The 15,468-nt window shown below is 38.2% G+C and overlaps 1 protein-coding gene across 1 annotated transcript in view; it reads right to left on the reverse strand.

Annotated features, from left to right (window-relative positions):
* The window catches only part of Malrd1 (MAM and LDL receptor class A domain containing 1), a 684,120-nt gene that overhangs the window by 121,402 nt on the left and 547,250 nt on the right, over positions 1-15,468 (reverse strand). The window contains exon 32 of the mRNA XM_032884682.1: positions 4,126-4,327. Coding sequence (XP_032740573.1) covers positions 4,126-4,327 — 202 coding nt within the window. The remainder of the gene's footprint in view (positions 1-4,125; positions 4,328-15,468) is intronic.

A 15,468-nucleotide genomic window follows, 5' to 3' on the forward strand; every position in this document is an offset into this window, starting at 1 on the left:
TCAAGACGACCTCTTCTTGCCTGCCATAGGTATGTGTGCTACACAGTGATAGGAGGACCATGTGACTGAAAACAAAAACATGGAACATCCACAAGGCTTGATATCTCTAACGCTTCCCTGGAGAGAAAAGAGCTGGGGAAGAACAAACTTCATATTTCTCAAAGTTTCAAAAGCTGGGTTATTATTGTTTGAACTAACAACTAGAAAGCATGATTTAAAGTAATAAAAAGTAACCCCATTTATGTCACAGCTTTTTGTATTAATTCCAATGAATAATTTCATTTGGGGAAAAATTAAAACAGTGATTCAAAGCTTGCCATAGACATCAGAGATTAAAAACAAAACAAAACAAAGAAACAAAAACTTTTGTTTACTATATACAGCGTTCTGCATGTAATCCTTAACAACACACATACACACACACACACACACATACACACACACACGGTAATAAATATAAAGTAATGATCTTTTAATATAGAACTTTTTATATACATTTTTCCACAACTAGAAATAACATTGTTCGTGTAGACACTTAACACTGTAGAAAAATAGCAAAAGTAAAAGAAGTATTATTCATACTTCCTTTTCTGAGAGTCGTATATTATTTTGTGTGCCCTTTCAGACACCACAGATGGCATCTACAGCTTATTAATATGCTCTCATATTTTCTTTGTCATTTTCTACAATTATTAAAAGCAAAACAGCCTCCTGTTTCTTGTGTCTTTATTGGTTATGTCCTTCATGTTCACCAACATATTATGAAATGTAATACGTTGCAATTTGGTTTGCAATCAGTAAATCACCTATTCAGTATCTCTCTAAAATTTTTCTAATAGTACTAAAGACACATGAAAGGATTTTTGTAATAGCACTAAAAGAATAACATTACTTTAAAGCCTTTAAAACATAATGGTGTAAAATTATAAAAGATTACAATGTATATACTGCAGTTATGTTTATTTCAAACGTGATTTATTTTGCCTGTGTCTTCTCGACGACAGCTCTTCAGATGAAGCTGTTTTAGGCTTACCAGGTGTTTCTAAAGATTCTCTGCAACATTACTGAGGAATTTGACAACTGGTCCTTCAGAAGTACTATCTTATTTCCTACTTTCTAAGGCATTTAACAAAATCAACAGTGAATCCCAATGCCACAAGGCTGTGGAATTGGGGATGTGACTGGGAAGGACATAGTAACACATAAGATCAATCAGGGTGTTGATATAGTATTCCAATAAATAGTTTATTTAGGTAAATATTAAATAATATTTTCTGTTATTTCTGAATAATAGCAATTTTCAGGCTGAATCTCCTAGTTTATTCATTAAGAAATAAATTACATAAGCTCCTTTGATTCTTGAAGTTACTAAAATCAGTTTAACACACACACACACACACATACATGCACACATTCTCACACACATATGCACAAACACATAATATACTCATGTATTCTTAGCTCTTTACACACACACACGCACACACACACACACACACACACACACACACACACACACACACACACAGAGGTGCAAGATTGCCAGAGAGCATGTTGATGTTATAGTTGCTAGGAAATATTGAGAAAGGAAATAACCAGGGCTATATACATTTACTCTTGAATGATAAGAGAGTTATCTTTAGAAAAAGAATGATAAGAAAAGAGTTCACATTTGGAAATGAAAATAAGAATATTGAAAGAGTTTGCCATAGAACAGTTCTGTTTCTTACACAAATGCTGCAAGAACATCTGTGGAATGCAAAAAGCCAGAGAGACAAAAAGACTAACTCAAAGACTGCTTGAAGAAGCCGGCTCTGGGAACAGGAGGCCACATGTGCCTGTTCCTAAAGTGCCCAGCTAATGTAGTAGGCAAACACTTTCTGAGGTCCTTATCTGCGTGCCCAGGAGCATATTTTTAAGCAAGCACATTGCTATACATCTACTTTGGAAAAAAGATACAGCCGGGTGACAGACCATGGAACTAAATAGTAATGTGTATTCCATTGTTAAAAAATTGCACATAGGCCCAGCAAGCAACTGAAAGTCAGATGCGGTTGCTAACACCCAACCCATGGACACAAGCCCAGACCCCTGTGATTGAATGGGGTAAAGCTAGAAGAAGCTGAGGAAGAGGGTGACCCCAGGGGAAGACCAGCAGTCTACACTGACCTGGGTCCCCAAGATCTCTTAGACACTGAGTCACCAACCAGACAGCATACACCAGCTCATATGAGGCCCCTGACACATACACAGCAAAGGACTGCCTGGTCTGACCTCAGTGGGAGAAGATGCACCTAACCTTGGAGAGACTTGAGGCGCTAGGGAGTGGGGAGGTCTGGTGGAGTGGGAGGAGAAAACGGGACATCCTCTTGGAGTTGGGGGAGGAGGAATGGAATGAGGAACGGTCAGAGGGCAGACTGGTAGGGGGGTAATGACTGGACTCTAAAAAAGGATTAAAGAATGTTAATAAAAAGTATGCATTGTAAAATATTTCGTGAGGGGAGTTAAGCCTTGGTGTAAATAAACACTGTTGATCAAGCCACAATGGCTACAACTAGTTGAACTGGAGGCAGATATGATTTGAGATGATTTGAGGGTATGTAAGAAATTCATACAATAAAGTTTATGCCTCAAAGTAGCAATATCAGGGATTGTTCTGGAAATTCTAAGAGTGGAATCTAAGGGAAAATCCTTTAATCACTGAGAATGGTGCTATCAGAAGGGATTAAGCAGTTTCCTGTGTGACCACCTGGTAGTTCTTGGAAGACTGTCATGAATAGGAACAAAGCTGACTGCTCCCTCTGTCTCCTCAAAGGAGACGTGATCAGTTTCTCTAATGTGTACCCCTGCCATTGCTATCAGTTATGAGGTGACATAATCAACAAGAGAGTCTGTGCTACAACTGTCCAGACTTCGCTCTTTCTTTCTAAGGTTCAAAATTGTAAATATATCTACTAATAAAATGTAACCAAAATAATTTAACAACATTGATGAAAGTGATTATGACTATGGGTGTTCATGCTTTAGGTATGTTGTTTAATTTGTAAGGAACAATTGCTCAGAAGTTAACTCAAACGTTAAGATTATAATATCTTTATTATGTATTTTCATGTATATGAGAGGTGAATTTATGTATGTGTATCCATGTTTGTATGTATGTGAGGATGTGGAAGGGGGGGCTCATATGTACCTGCAATTTAGAGACCAGAAGTTAATGTTAAAAGTCATACTCTACTGCTTTTCTAACATATACAATGAGGTAGAACTCCTCCTGCTTCCTCAGCGACAGTGCTCCAACCTTAGTTCTGCTAGCCAGCTTTTATCAGGAGATTCCCTGCTTCTGCTTCCTAGGCTAGCATCACAGGGAGACTACCATGCGCTCTTGCATTTGTATAGGTTCCTCCACTCTTCATGCTTGTTCAGCAAGCTTTTAACCACAGAGGTGTCATCCCTGCCAAACATCACATTAAAAAAGAACATGGCTCCTGTCTAATAATATTTGAAGATTTACAAGAGAACAGAGAGTCCCACTTAACTGGTGGCATCCTCAGTAGAAGAGATTCAGGTACTGGTTAAAGGGCTCCTGACTGGGTTTGTGTTTTCTTGTTGAAATACAGAGCCTATTCTAGATTGTGTGGGACAAATAGAAAGAAAGAAGCAGCCAGGGGAAGGGAAAGACCAACACAATATGGGTAGAGAAGAGAGAGTTGGGAGGATGACAGGTGCCTTGGTTTTAGGCAGATTTGGTAAAGGTGGAGTGGGAAGTTATGCAGTGAAGCGCTATCAGTGGAAACATGTTGCCTTAGCTTTAGTGTGGCGTTAATCTGTTGCCTAAAAGTCATGAAAATTTTATGGCAAAGTTCACGGGCAAAGAAACTACCTCTTAATATACGCACACACAGACACACACAGACACACACATACATACACATCTATCATCCATCCATCCATCTATCTATCTATCTATCTATCTATCTATCTATCTATCTATCTATCTATCATCTATTCATCACTTAAGAATAGGACTAGATTCAGACATAAATACAATTTCTCTGAATCTCCCAACTACTGTGTATTTTGATATAAACCTCATGTTTATTCTTAGCTTCTAGAGGAATCACTTACCTCCAGATGCACACTCCGGGGTGTAAGTGATGTCATCAAGAGCAATAAAGATGTCCTCCTTTCCACCCAGGTCAGCCTCGAATGCCACCTTGAAGGGACTGTTACTAGAAAGAGGTACATGTGCATAGGTCCATCCTGTGCTTTTGTTTTGCATCATGGACCACATCAGGATGTTTAGTCCTGATTCTTCAATGAGATAAACCTATAATTATAATAGAGAAAACCATTGTTTATGGTTGGGTGTTAGGTATTTATGAGGATCCTCAAGATTGATTTGAATTATTCAAGAAATTAGAGATCAGAACAATATACATAAAATCTTTAACAATAGAAAAATCTCCCCAGATTAATCATATCATATTCAACATTAAAGGTCAAAGCAAAAAGATTGCCATGTGTAATGCATTTTCATTATAATGTTAACATTAAGGTTTTTGATTGATCATCTCCACAGTACTTATTTATATAAAGAAATTTTAGCGACATCTATGAAAAGGCAATACAGGTACGAGTATCCGTGTTTATATTGCAGAGCAGCAGGCTGCTTTATGGATAATCATGCATCCAGGATGCATAGGTAAAGGCGGAGACAGACTGCTTAGCTTTCTCTGGCCTCCTCTGCCACATCTTCCAGAGGCTTTATATTCCTGCAGTGTTGAAGGCAAGCCTGTGCACTGACTTGGTTCCCTAGGTGGACACCTCAGGATATCAAAAGCACTTTGCCTGTTCATTAAATATTTCGCTCATTAAAAGTAGTGTAGGGAATGCATGAGTAAGATGACAGAGTGGCTTGTCTTAACCCCCAGCAGCTCTCAGTGGTTCTGTGCTTTAATCACTCATGGACAGGTCAAAGTAGAGAAATGAGATTCAGTTTAATCCATAGATGTGCATCACTTAACATAGTTTAAATAAAAGAAAAGCTCAAAACTCAAATCTTATTTAGCAAAAACAAAATATCAGGAATATAAATATATATATATATACATATATATATATTGCTATTCCTATATATATGGTTAATAGGGCTTAACCTAAGTTAATAAAATATAAAACTAATAGTGATGCTGTTGATATTAATGAAAGTTTAATGATTTTATTAATTTTAATGATGTGAATAATTTATGTTTGCTGAGCCTCAACTGGTATATGGATATAAGGTAGGACTGCTAACTGCCAACTGCCATCTGAATTCTCCAGATGCAGAAATAGAACTCAAACAATTTAAATGCATGAAGCTGCAAAGCATCATGTTGGGTCTAACACACAAGGGGTTCGGGAATTGCCATTACACTCCCAAAGAAAAACGAGCAATTCTCAGATCCCACGTACTGGGAGGCACAGAGAGAGCCAGGGAGGAGGGAGAGAGACTGCAAAACAGTTTATGAGAACAGAACTGAAGCTCAAAATACAACCTGAGAACCTGAGAAGCATAGTCATGAATGACAGGCACATCCTAGGACCCAGAATCTTTCTAATGTAAAGGCCTTAATTTAAAGAACCTGAATTTTGAGACTAGAAGATGGGTAATGGGCAAATCCACTTACATAAAAGTCTGACTTCCATCCTTTGTGGGGTACACAATGTAAGCAATAGCTAATTCCCAAAAGCTGTCTTTTCACTAACACACTATGAAGCAGAAGAAATGTGCTTATACTGCACACACACACACACACACACACACACACACACACACACCCTCCCCACATACATACAGGGACATGTGTGTCAATAAATATAAAATAATAATAGAAACAAACTGAATTTAAACCTAGAGGTTTACAGAAAATCCCTGTTAACCACAACTACATTGAGTAACGGCAGGAGGCTGTGCCTGAACAAAGCCCTATTTAAGAAGTTTCTCTGGAAACTCAAAGATAACATGTACGTACCCACAGTAAGCAATAAATAGAATAATCTCTGGTCATAAAACCTTGTACTAAAGGGCTGTGCCCCAGGCACATCTAACCATATGTAACAAGCTGTCAACAGCAACGGTGTATTTGCATGATGTAACACAAGGCAGAAAACAGTACAGCTAGAAGAAATGGAACAAGCCTCAGGGATTTTAGCAGCATCAGCCATCATGAGTATTACATCAGATGAAAACTCTAATAAAGACAAGAAGAGACAAATACAAATAAATAGTATAACAAGGATGAAGTATGTTCTTGGTGGACTTGATAGGCAAAACATAGTAGAAGGAAGAATTGAGGAACTTGAAGCAAGTCAATACAAACTTCAAAACATGAAATGGAACAACCCTTGCACCAGAGGAAAAAATAATAGGAGAGCAGGCTACCTGAGGTCTACTGGACTGACTACAAGATCTCTTGTCTAATGAATGAGAACAAGTCAAAGGTGCCAGATTCCCTGAGAACATCTAGTGAAATGAAGAGCAGCATAGGGGTTAATAATACCTAGACATTTACACTAAGAGATGCAAACAAAGAGACAAAGAGAGAAAGTGTGTAGAAGCCAGAGCCTTATTGGGAAACTCTCTCTCAGTCACAGGTGAGGAAGCATAAGAGAAGAAGGGACCCATTCTGCACAGACTATGCAAGTCAACGTGTGATGTAACATAAAATATGAAATATTTTCAAATTCTGAAAGAAAAACATCCCTACTTAAGATTCTTTATCAAGAAAAATTATTCAGCAAAGTGTAATAAAGCCTTTTTTTATTAGGTAAAATATTAGGAAAATCTTTGTAGACATTATTTGCAAATAAATTCAGGAGGATTTTTTTTTCAGACACAGGTGAAATACTACAGGCCAAAATATCAAATCAATGTAAAGACTATTACAGAAGAAACAAATTTTAAAACTTGAATCATTTTTGGTTGTTTAGCTAATTTGATGCAAATAATATTGAGAATATTCTCTGTTGTTTTAGCTTTTGGATGTGAGAAATCAATGATTGTTACAAAGGAAATGTAGTGGAAGTTAGGAGTCTTCTATTCTAAAGTACTTGGATTACCAAGGAAACTATACAGAATTATTCAAAACTGACCTTGAATAAGTTATAAGTGCACAATGACAACTCATGAGAAAAACTAAATATAGTTTGAAAAGCAGAATCATTGATAGAATAAGAGTGCAGAGAATTTCTTGTTTTCTTTCTTCCCTTTTTTATTAATTATTTATTTACATTTCAAATGTTGTCCCCCTCCCCAACCCCCATTCTGTGAGCCACCCCACTCCCTTCCCTTCCATTCTAGGAGGGTGCTCCCTCACTAACCCACCCACTCCCAGCTCACCCGTCCAGCATCCCCCTTCCCTATGGTATTCAAGCCTCCACAGGACCAAGCACGTTCATTTCCACTGAGGCCAGATGAGGCAGTCCTCTACTACATATATAAAGGACCACTGACCAGCTCATGTATGGAGAGCAGAGGATTTCAAACTAGTAAACTGTTGAAGTGAACCGTAACAGAAAATATAATGGCAAGGGTGAGGTAACCAACTATGGTAGCTATTTCTTTAAGTATCAATGCCTGCTTTAAACTCAATTATACCAATAGAAAGGCAGCATTCTCAGAACTAAGGAAAAGTAAATGTTGCTTCGAAGGAATCCAACTTAAATGGCAGGAGATAGATAGATGGAAACTAATGGGATAAAGAAAAATATGCAGTCATAACAAGGGTACCCATTGAAAGAAATGTAGAAAGCTATATCAATGTTGAATAAAGCATATTTCAGAGACAGAGTAGTTAACAGGCATAATGATGACATTGCTATAGACACTCAACATTGTGTCCTTTCTCTACAAAAGACTGTTGAAGACCCAGAAGTACGGACCACCCTGAGACTGCCCCTTCTCCCCACCTTTGTCCATATCCCTGGTCCAAGAGGAAACTGCATAGTGCTTCTGGACACAGGAATACAGGAACAGTCAGTGGCAGGAACCCTCAGTTCTGGTCTGCGCCCAGAACTGAACTGAACCAGTCAAAGAGCTCCCTGCAACCAAGTCCTGTGGGGGAGAGAATTGGACCCTTCAAAGTTCAGACACTCTTGAGAAATCAGAAGAGACTACCTTCTGCCCACATTCCTGATCAAAGAGGAAATCACCAAGTGCCATGTGTGCCTCCTGGGCCCAGGGACATAGGAGCAGTCAGGGGCAGGACCCTTCCAGTTCCTGCCTGTGACAAGAGCTGAAAGACAGTCAACAGGAGCGACTATACACCTGAGAGCAGAGCACCAGTTCCCAGATCCAGCTGAAAGAAAACAGGTCTACAAGAGTACTGACACAGAAGCATTCAGGAGGGATAAGCCATTGTCAGAAACAAGATAAGCTAATATTAGAGACAACCTGATGCTGAGAGGCAAGTGCAGGAACATAAGCAACAGAAACCAAGACTACTTGGCATCATCAGAGCCCAGTTCTCCCACCAAAGTAAATACTGGCTATTCAAATGCACCAGAAAAGCAAGATTTAGATTTAAAATCACATTTTAGGATGATGATGAAGGACTCTAAGAAGGACATAAATAACTCCTTTAAAGAAATACAGGACAACATCAGTAAACAAGTAGAAACCCTAAAAGAGGAAACAAAAGAATCCCTTAAAGAATTACAGGAAAACACAACCAAACAGATGAAGGAATTGAACAAAACCATCTAGGATTTAAAAATGGAAATAGAAACAATAAAGAAAGCACAAAGGGAGACAACCCTGGAGATAAAAAACTTAGGGAAGTGATCAGGAGTCATAGATGCAAGCATCATCAACAGAATACAAGAGATAGAAGAGAAAATATCAGGGGAAGAAGATACCGTAGAAAACATCGACACAACTTGTTGGGAGTGATGCCCTCAAAACCCTCCATTATTGATGATAATAGTATAGTTAGAGTTAAGTATGACTGGGTTCATGGAAAATCCCCATCCAGGTACAGAAGACTAATACAAATCTGGTGGTCAGGATGCCCATTGATATGACAAACCTGTGACCTTCCTGAGAAACCAACATCCTGCTGACTAATGATATAACAAACCTGTAACCTTTCTGAAAAACCAACGTCCTGTTGGCATCAGCTGACTGCATGAATACTGTGTCCTTAGCTTACGTAGATGCTTCCCACATCCCCCTCCCTTTGTTACCTCTGCTATGGTATGAATTCAGCCTTGGGAAAAAATAAAATTGTCGCCTTGATCAGACTCTTGTCTTGGCATCCTTCTTTACGTCTCTTGTCCCCCATTCTCTTCCAGGTACCCTCTGCACCCTCGTTGACTGCCCTACTGGACGGAACAACAACTGTAAAAGATAATGTAAAACACAAAAATCCCCTAGCCCAAAACATCTGGGAAACCAAGACACAATAAGAAGATCAAACCTAAGGATAACACATATAGAAGAGAGTGAAGACTCCCAACTTAAAGGGCCAGGAAATATCTTAAACAGAATTATAGAAAAAAATGTCCCTAAATTAAAGAAAGAGATGCCCATAAACATACAAGATGCTTACAGCACTCCAAATAGATAGGACAAGAAGAGAAATTCCTCCTATCACATAATGGTGATAAAACCAAATTCACACACACACAAAAAAAAGAATATTAAAAGCAGTAAGGTAAAAAGGTCAAGTGACACATAAAGGTAGAATTATCAGAATTACACCAGACTTGTCACCAGAGATTATGAAAGCCAGAAGATCCTGGACAGATGTCATACAGACCCTAAGAGAACAGAAATGCAAGCCCAGGCTACTATATCCAGCAAAACGCTCAATTAAAATAGTTGAAGAAGCCAAGATATTCCATGACAAAAACAAATTTACAAAATATCTTTCTACAAATTCAGCCATACAAAGGATAAGAGATGGAAAACTCTAACACAAGGTGGGAAACTGCACCCTAGAAAAAGCAAGAAACCAAAAGAAGAGATACACACAAACATAATTCTACCTCTAACAATAAAAATAACAGGAAGCGACAATCACTATTCCTTAATATCTCTCCACATCAATGAACTCAATTCCTCAATAAAAAGACATAGACTAACAAACTGGATATATAAAGAGGACCCAGTATTTTGCTGCATACAGGAAACACACCTCAGAGACAAAGACAGACCCTATCTCAGAGTAAAAGGCTGAAAAACAACTTTCCAAGCAAATGGTTCAAAGAAATAAGCTGGAGTAGCCATTCTAGCATCGAATAATATTGACTTTCAACCAAAAATCATCAAAAAAGATAAGGAAGGAGACTTCATATTTGTTAAAGGAAAAAATCCACCAATATGAACTCGAAACCTAAATATCAGTGCTCCAAATGCAAGGGCACCTACATTAATAGAAGAAACCTTACTAAAGCTCAAATCACACATTGCACACAATAATAGTAGGAGAGTTCAGCACCACACTCTCATCAATGAACAGATCATGGAAACAGAAATTAAGCAGAGACATAGAGAAAATAACAGGTTATGAAGCAAATGGATTTAGCAGATATTTATAGAGCATTCCATCCTAAAACAAAAGGATATACTTTCTTCTCAACACCTCATGGTACCTTCTCCAAAATTGACCATATAATCGGTGACAAAACAGGCCTCAACAGAAACAGGAAGGTAGAAATAATCCCATCCATTCTATCAGATCACCATGGACTAAGGCTGGTCTTAAATCACAATAGTGACAGAAAGCCAACATATACATGGCTGTTGGACAACACTCTACTCAATGACAACTTGGTACAGGATGAAATAAAGAAAGAAATTAAAAACTTTTTATAATTTTATGAAAGTGAAGGTACAACATACCCAAACTTATAGGACACAATGAAAGCTGTGCTAAGAGGAAGACTCATAGCTCTGAGTGCTTGCAGAAAGAAACAGGGGAGAGCATACATCAGCAGCTTGACAGCACACCTAAAAGCTCTAGAACAAAAAGAAGCAAATACACCCAAGAGCAGTAGAAGGCAGAAAATAATCAAATCCAGGACTGACATCAACCAAGTAGAAACAAAAAGGACTATACAAAGAATCAACGAACCCAGGAGCTGGTTCTTTGAGAAAACCAACAAGATAGATAAACCCTTAGCTAGACTAACCAGAGAGCACAGAGAATATGTGAAAATTAATAAAATTAGAAACGAAAAGGGAGGCACAACAACAGAATCAGAGGAAATCCAAAAAATCATCAGATCCTACTACAAAAGCCTATGTTCAACAAAACTGGAAAATCTGGAGGAAATGGACAATTTTCTAGATAAGTTAAATCAGGAACAGATAAACCATCTAAACATCCCCATAACTCCTAAAGAAATAGAAGCAGTTATTAAAAGTCTCCTACCCATAAAGAACCCAGGACCAGATGGGCTTAGAGCAGAATTCTATGAGACCTTCATAGAAGACCTCATACCAATATTGTCCAAAATATTCCACAGAATAGAAAATGATGGAGCACTACCAAATTCCTTCTGTAAAGCCACAATTACTCTTATACCTAAACTACACAAAGACCCAACAAAGAAAGAGAACGTCAGACTAATTTTCCTTATGAATATCAATGCAAAAATACTGTATAAAATTCTTGCAAACTGAATTCAAGAACACATCAAAATGATCATCTATCATGATCAAGTAGGCTTCATCCCAGGGATGTAGGGATGGTTCAATATACAGACATCCATCAATGTAATCCACTATATAAACAAACTCAAAGATACTGACCACATGATCATTTCATTAGATGCTGTGAAATCATTTGACAAAATTCAACACCCCTTTATGATAAAAGTCAAGGAAAGATCAGGAATTCAAGACCTATACCTAAACATAGTAAAAGCAATGTACAGGAAACCAGTAGCTAATATCAAACTAAATGGAGAGAAACCTGAAGCAACCCCACTAAAATTAGGGACTTGACAAGGCTGCCCACTCTCTCCCTACTTATTCAGTATAATATTTGAGGACCTAGCCAGAGCAATCAGACAAGGAAAGGAGGTCAAAGAGATACAAATTGGAAAGAAAGAAGTCAAAATATCACTATTTGCAGATGATATGATAGTATACTTAAGTAACACCAAACGTTCCACCAGAGAATCACTAAACCTGATAAACAACTTCAGCAATGTGTCTGGCTATAAAACTAACTCAAACAAGTCAGTAATTTCCCCTACTCTAAGGATAAACAAGCTGAGAAAGAAATTAGGAAAATGACACCCTTCACAATAGTCCCAAATAATATAAAAAAACAAACCTCGGTGTGACTTTAACCAAGCAAGTGAATGATCTGTATGACAAGAACTTCAAGCTTCTGAAGAAAGAAATTGAAGATCTCAGAAGATGGAAAAACCTCCCATGCTCCTGAATTGGCAGGATTAATATAGTAAAAATGGCCATTTTGCCAAAAGCAATCTACTGGTTCAATGCAATCTCCATCAAAATTCCAACTCAATTCTTCATCGAGATAGAAAGAGCAATTTGCAAGTTCATTTGGAATAGGAAAAAAACCAGGATGGCAAAAACTATCCTCAATTTATAAAAGAACTTCTGGGGGAATCACCATCCCTGACCTCAAGCAGTATTACAGAGCAATAGTCATAAAAATTGTATGGTATTGGTATAGAGACTGACAGATAGATAAGTGGAATAGAATTGAAGACCCTGAAATGAACCCACATACCTATGGTCACTTGATCTTTGACAAAGAAGCTAAAACCACCCAATGGAAGAAAGATAGCATTTTCAACAAATGGTGCTGGTTCAATTGGTGGTCAGCATGTAGAAGGATGCAAATCGATTCATTCTTATTGCCCTGATTAAGTTCAAGTGGATCAAGGACCTCCACATCAAACTAACAGAAGAAAAAATAGGGTAGTCTCCATCGTTTGGGCACTGGGGGAAACTTTCTGAACAAAACACCAGTGGCTTATGCTCTGTGATGAAGAATTGAGAAATGGGTCCTCAGAAACTTCAAAGCTTCTAAGGACACTATCATTAGGAAAAATCGGCAACCAACGGATTGGGAAAAGATCGTTACCAATCCTACATCTGATAGAGGGCTAATATTCAAAATATACAAAGAACCCAAGAAGTTAGAATCCAGAGAGCCAAATAACCTTATTAAAAAATGGGGTATACAGCTAAACAAAAAATTTCCAGCTGAGGAATATCGAATGGCTGAGAAGCACCTAAAGAATTGTTCAACATCCTTAGTCTTCAGGGAAATGCAAATCAAAACAACCCTGAGATTTCACCTCACACCAGTCAGATAGCTAAAATAAAAAACTCAGGTGACAGCAGATACTGATGAGGATGTGGAGAAAGAGGAACACTCCTCCATTGTATGTGGGGTTGCAAATTGGTACAACCACTCTGGAAATCCATCTGGAGGTTCCTCCAGAAATTGAACATTCCATTACCTGATGACCCAACTATACCACTCCAGGACATATACCCAAAAGATGTTCCAAGATACAACAAAGACACGTGCTCCACTATGTTGACAGCAGCCTTATTTATAATATCCAGAAGCTGGAAAGAACCCAGATGCCCTTCAACAGAGGAATGGATTCAGAAAATCTGGTACATCTATACAATGAAATATTACTCAGTGATCAAATACAATGACTTCATGAAATTCTTAGGCAAATGGACTGAACTAGAAAATATCATCCTGATTGAGGTAACACAATCACAGTAAAACACACATGGTATGCACTCATCGATAAATGGATATTAGCCCAAAAGCTCAAATTACCCAAGATGCAATCCACAGACTTCATGAAGCTCAGGAAGAGGGATGACCAAAATTATAATGCTTCACTCCTTCTTTAAAGAGGGAACAAAAATATCCATAGGAGGGGATATGGAGGCAAAGTTTAGAGCAAAGACTGAAGGAACAGCCACTCATAGACTGCCCCACATGTTGCCCAAAACTAGGTAAGATTGATGAAGCTAAGAGGTGCATGCTGACAGCAAGCAGATATAGATCTCTCCTGAGAGATATAACCAAAGCATGTCAAATATAGAGGTGAATGCTAGCAGCAAACCACTGAGCTGAGAACAGGACCCCCACTGGAGGAATTAGAGAAAGGATTGATAGAACTTAAGGGGCTTGCAACCCCATAAGAACAACAATGCTAGCCAACCAGAGCTTCCCAGGAGTAAACTACTACTCAAAGACTCTACATGGACTGACCCAGGGCTCCAACTGCATATGTAGCAAAGGATAGCCCTTTTGGGCATGACTGGAAGTGGAAGTGCCAAGGTTGGACCTCCTGTGCAGGGGAATGTTGTGGGGTGGTTGTTAGGGGATGGATGGCAGAGGAACACCCTCATTTGGGAGGGGGGATTATAAGGGGCTTAAGGACAGGAAACCGGGAAAGGGAGTAATATTTGAAATGTAAGTAAAGAAATATATCCAATAAAAAAAAAACTGTTGAAGCCCCAAGGTGATATTATTAAAACTTTGGGAAGTGATGAGGTCTGAGTGTTTGCCCTCCTTAGTTTGATCAGTACCTGACTAATGGAAACGTTAGGGAATTTTCTAGGAGTTGATCTCATCAAGGACAGACTAGAAATAATTTTTTTCCACTTGCAATTCCTTCATTCTAAAGGGTTTGTTGTTGTTGTTGTTGTTTGTCTGTTTGTTTGTTATTGTGACCCTAGGGAAATTGAGACAGAATTACATCATATAAGTTTCCTAAATTGCATACTAATTCTTAATGTATGTCTTCCTAATTCCTAATACTTGAGGCAAATGTTCATAGATTTACAAGGAGAAAAGAAAAAAAAATCAATGAATCTATTATTACAAGTGAAGACTTCAAACAGATCAGAAGGGAACAAAGTATTCAGGATAGGTTTGAAGAGAAAAGCATCAATCAGCTGGGGTTCATTTGCATTTATACAATGCTTCATCCAGCAACAGAGGAAGGCATAGTCTTCTCAAGCTTACACATAACAATCACTGAAATTGATGGCATTCTGGAATACAAAGCACACTGTAGCCAATTCAAATGATTGGGTGTGTAATTGCTCTTGGACCTCAGTGAAATTAACCTGGAAGATCATAAAGGGAAGATAACACATGGGCCACAGAAGTTTCAGAGGTGCTTCAAAGTAACTCAAAGCAGCCATCAGTATTTAGAGGACAATATATAGATGTGTGTGTGTGTGTGTGTGTTTTCACACACATGTGTGTGCATACGCAGATGGACCATGGCAGCTGTGGGGAACAGTTATTTTTATAATGAAGGAAATTAGGGACAAATCTAGGTCCCATGTTTGATAATCTAGATTTAATGAGTGGGTTCATTCTTTGAAACACACATATCAGAACTCTCTGGAGAAAAGTTAATAATCAAAATAGGAATTTACCTGACAAATAATTTGAA

This window comes from Rattus rattus, chromosome 14 (assembly GCF_011064425.1).
Source record: "Rattus rattus isolate New Zealand chromosome 14, Rrattus_CSIRO_v1, whole genome shotgun sequence".
Classification (NCBI taxonomy): domain Eukaryota; kingdom Metazoa; phylum Chordata; class Mammalia; order Rodentia; family Muridae; genus Rattus; species Rattus rattus.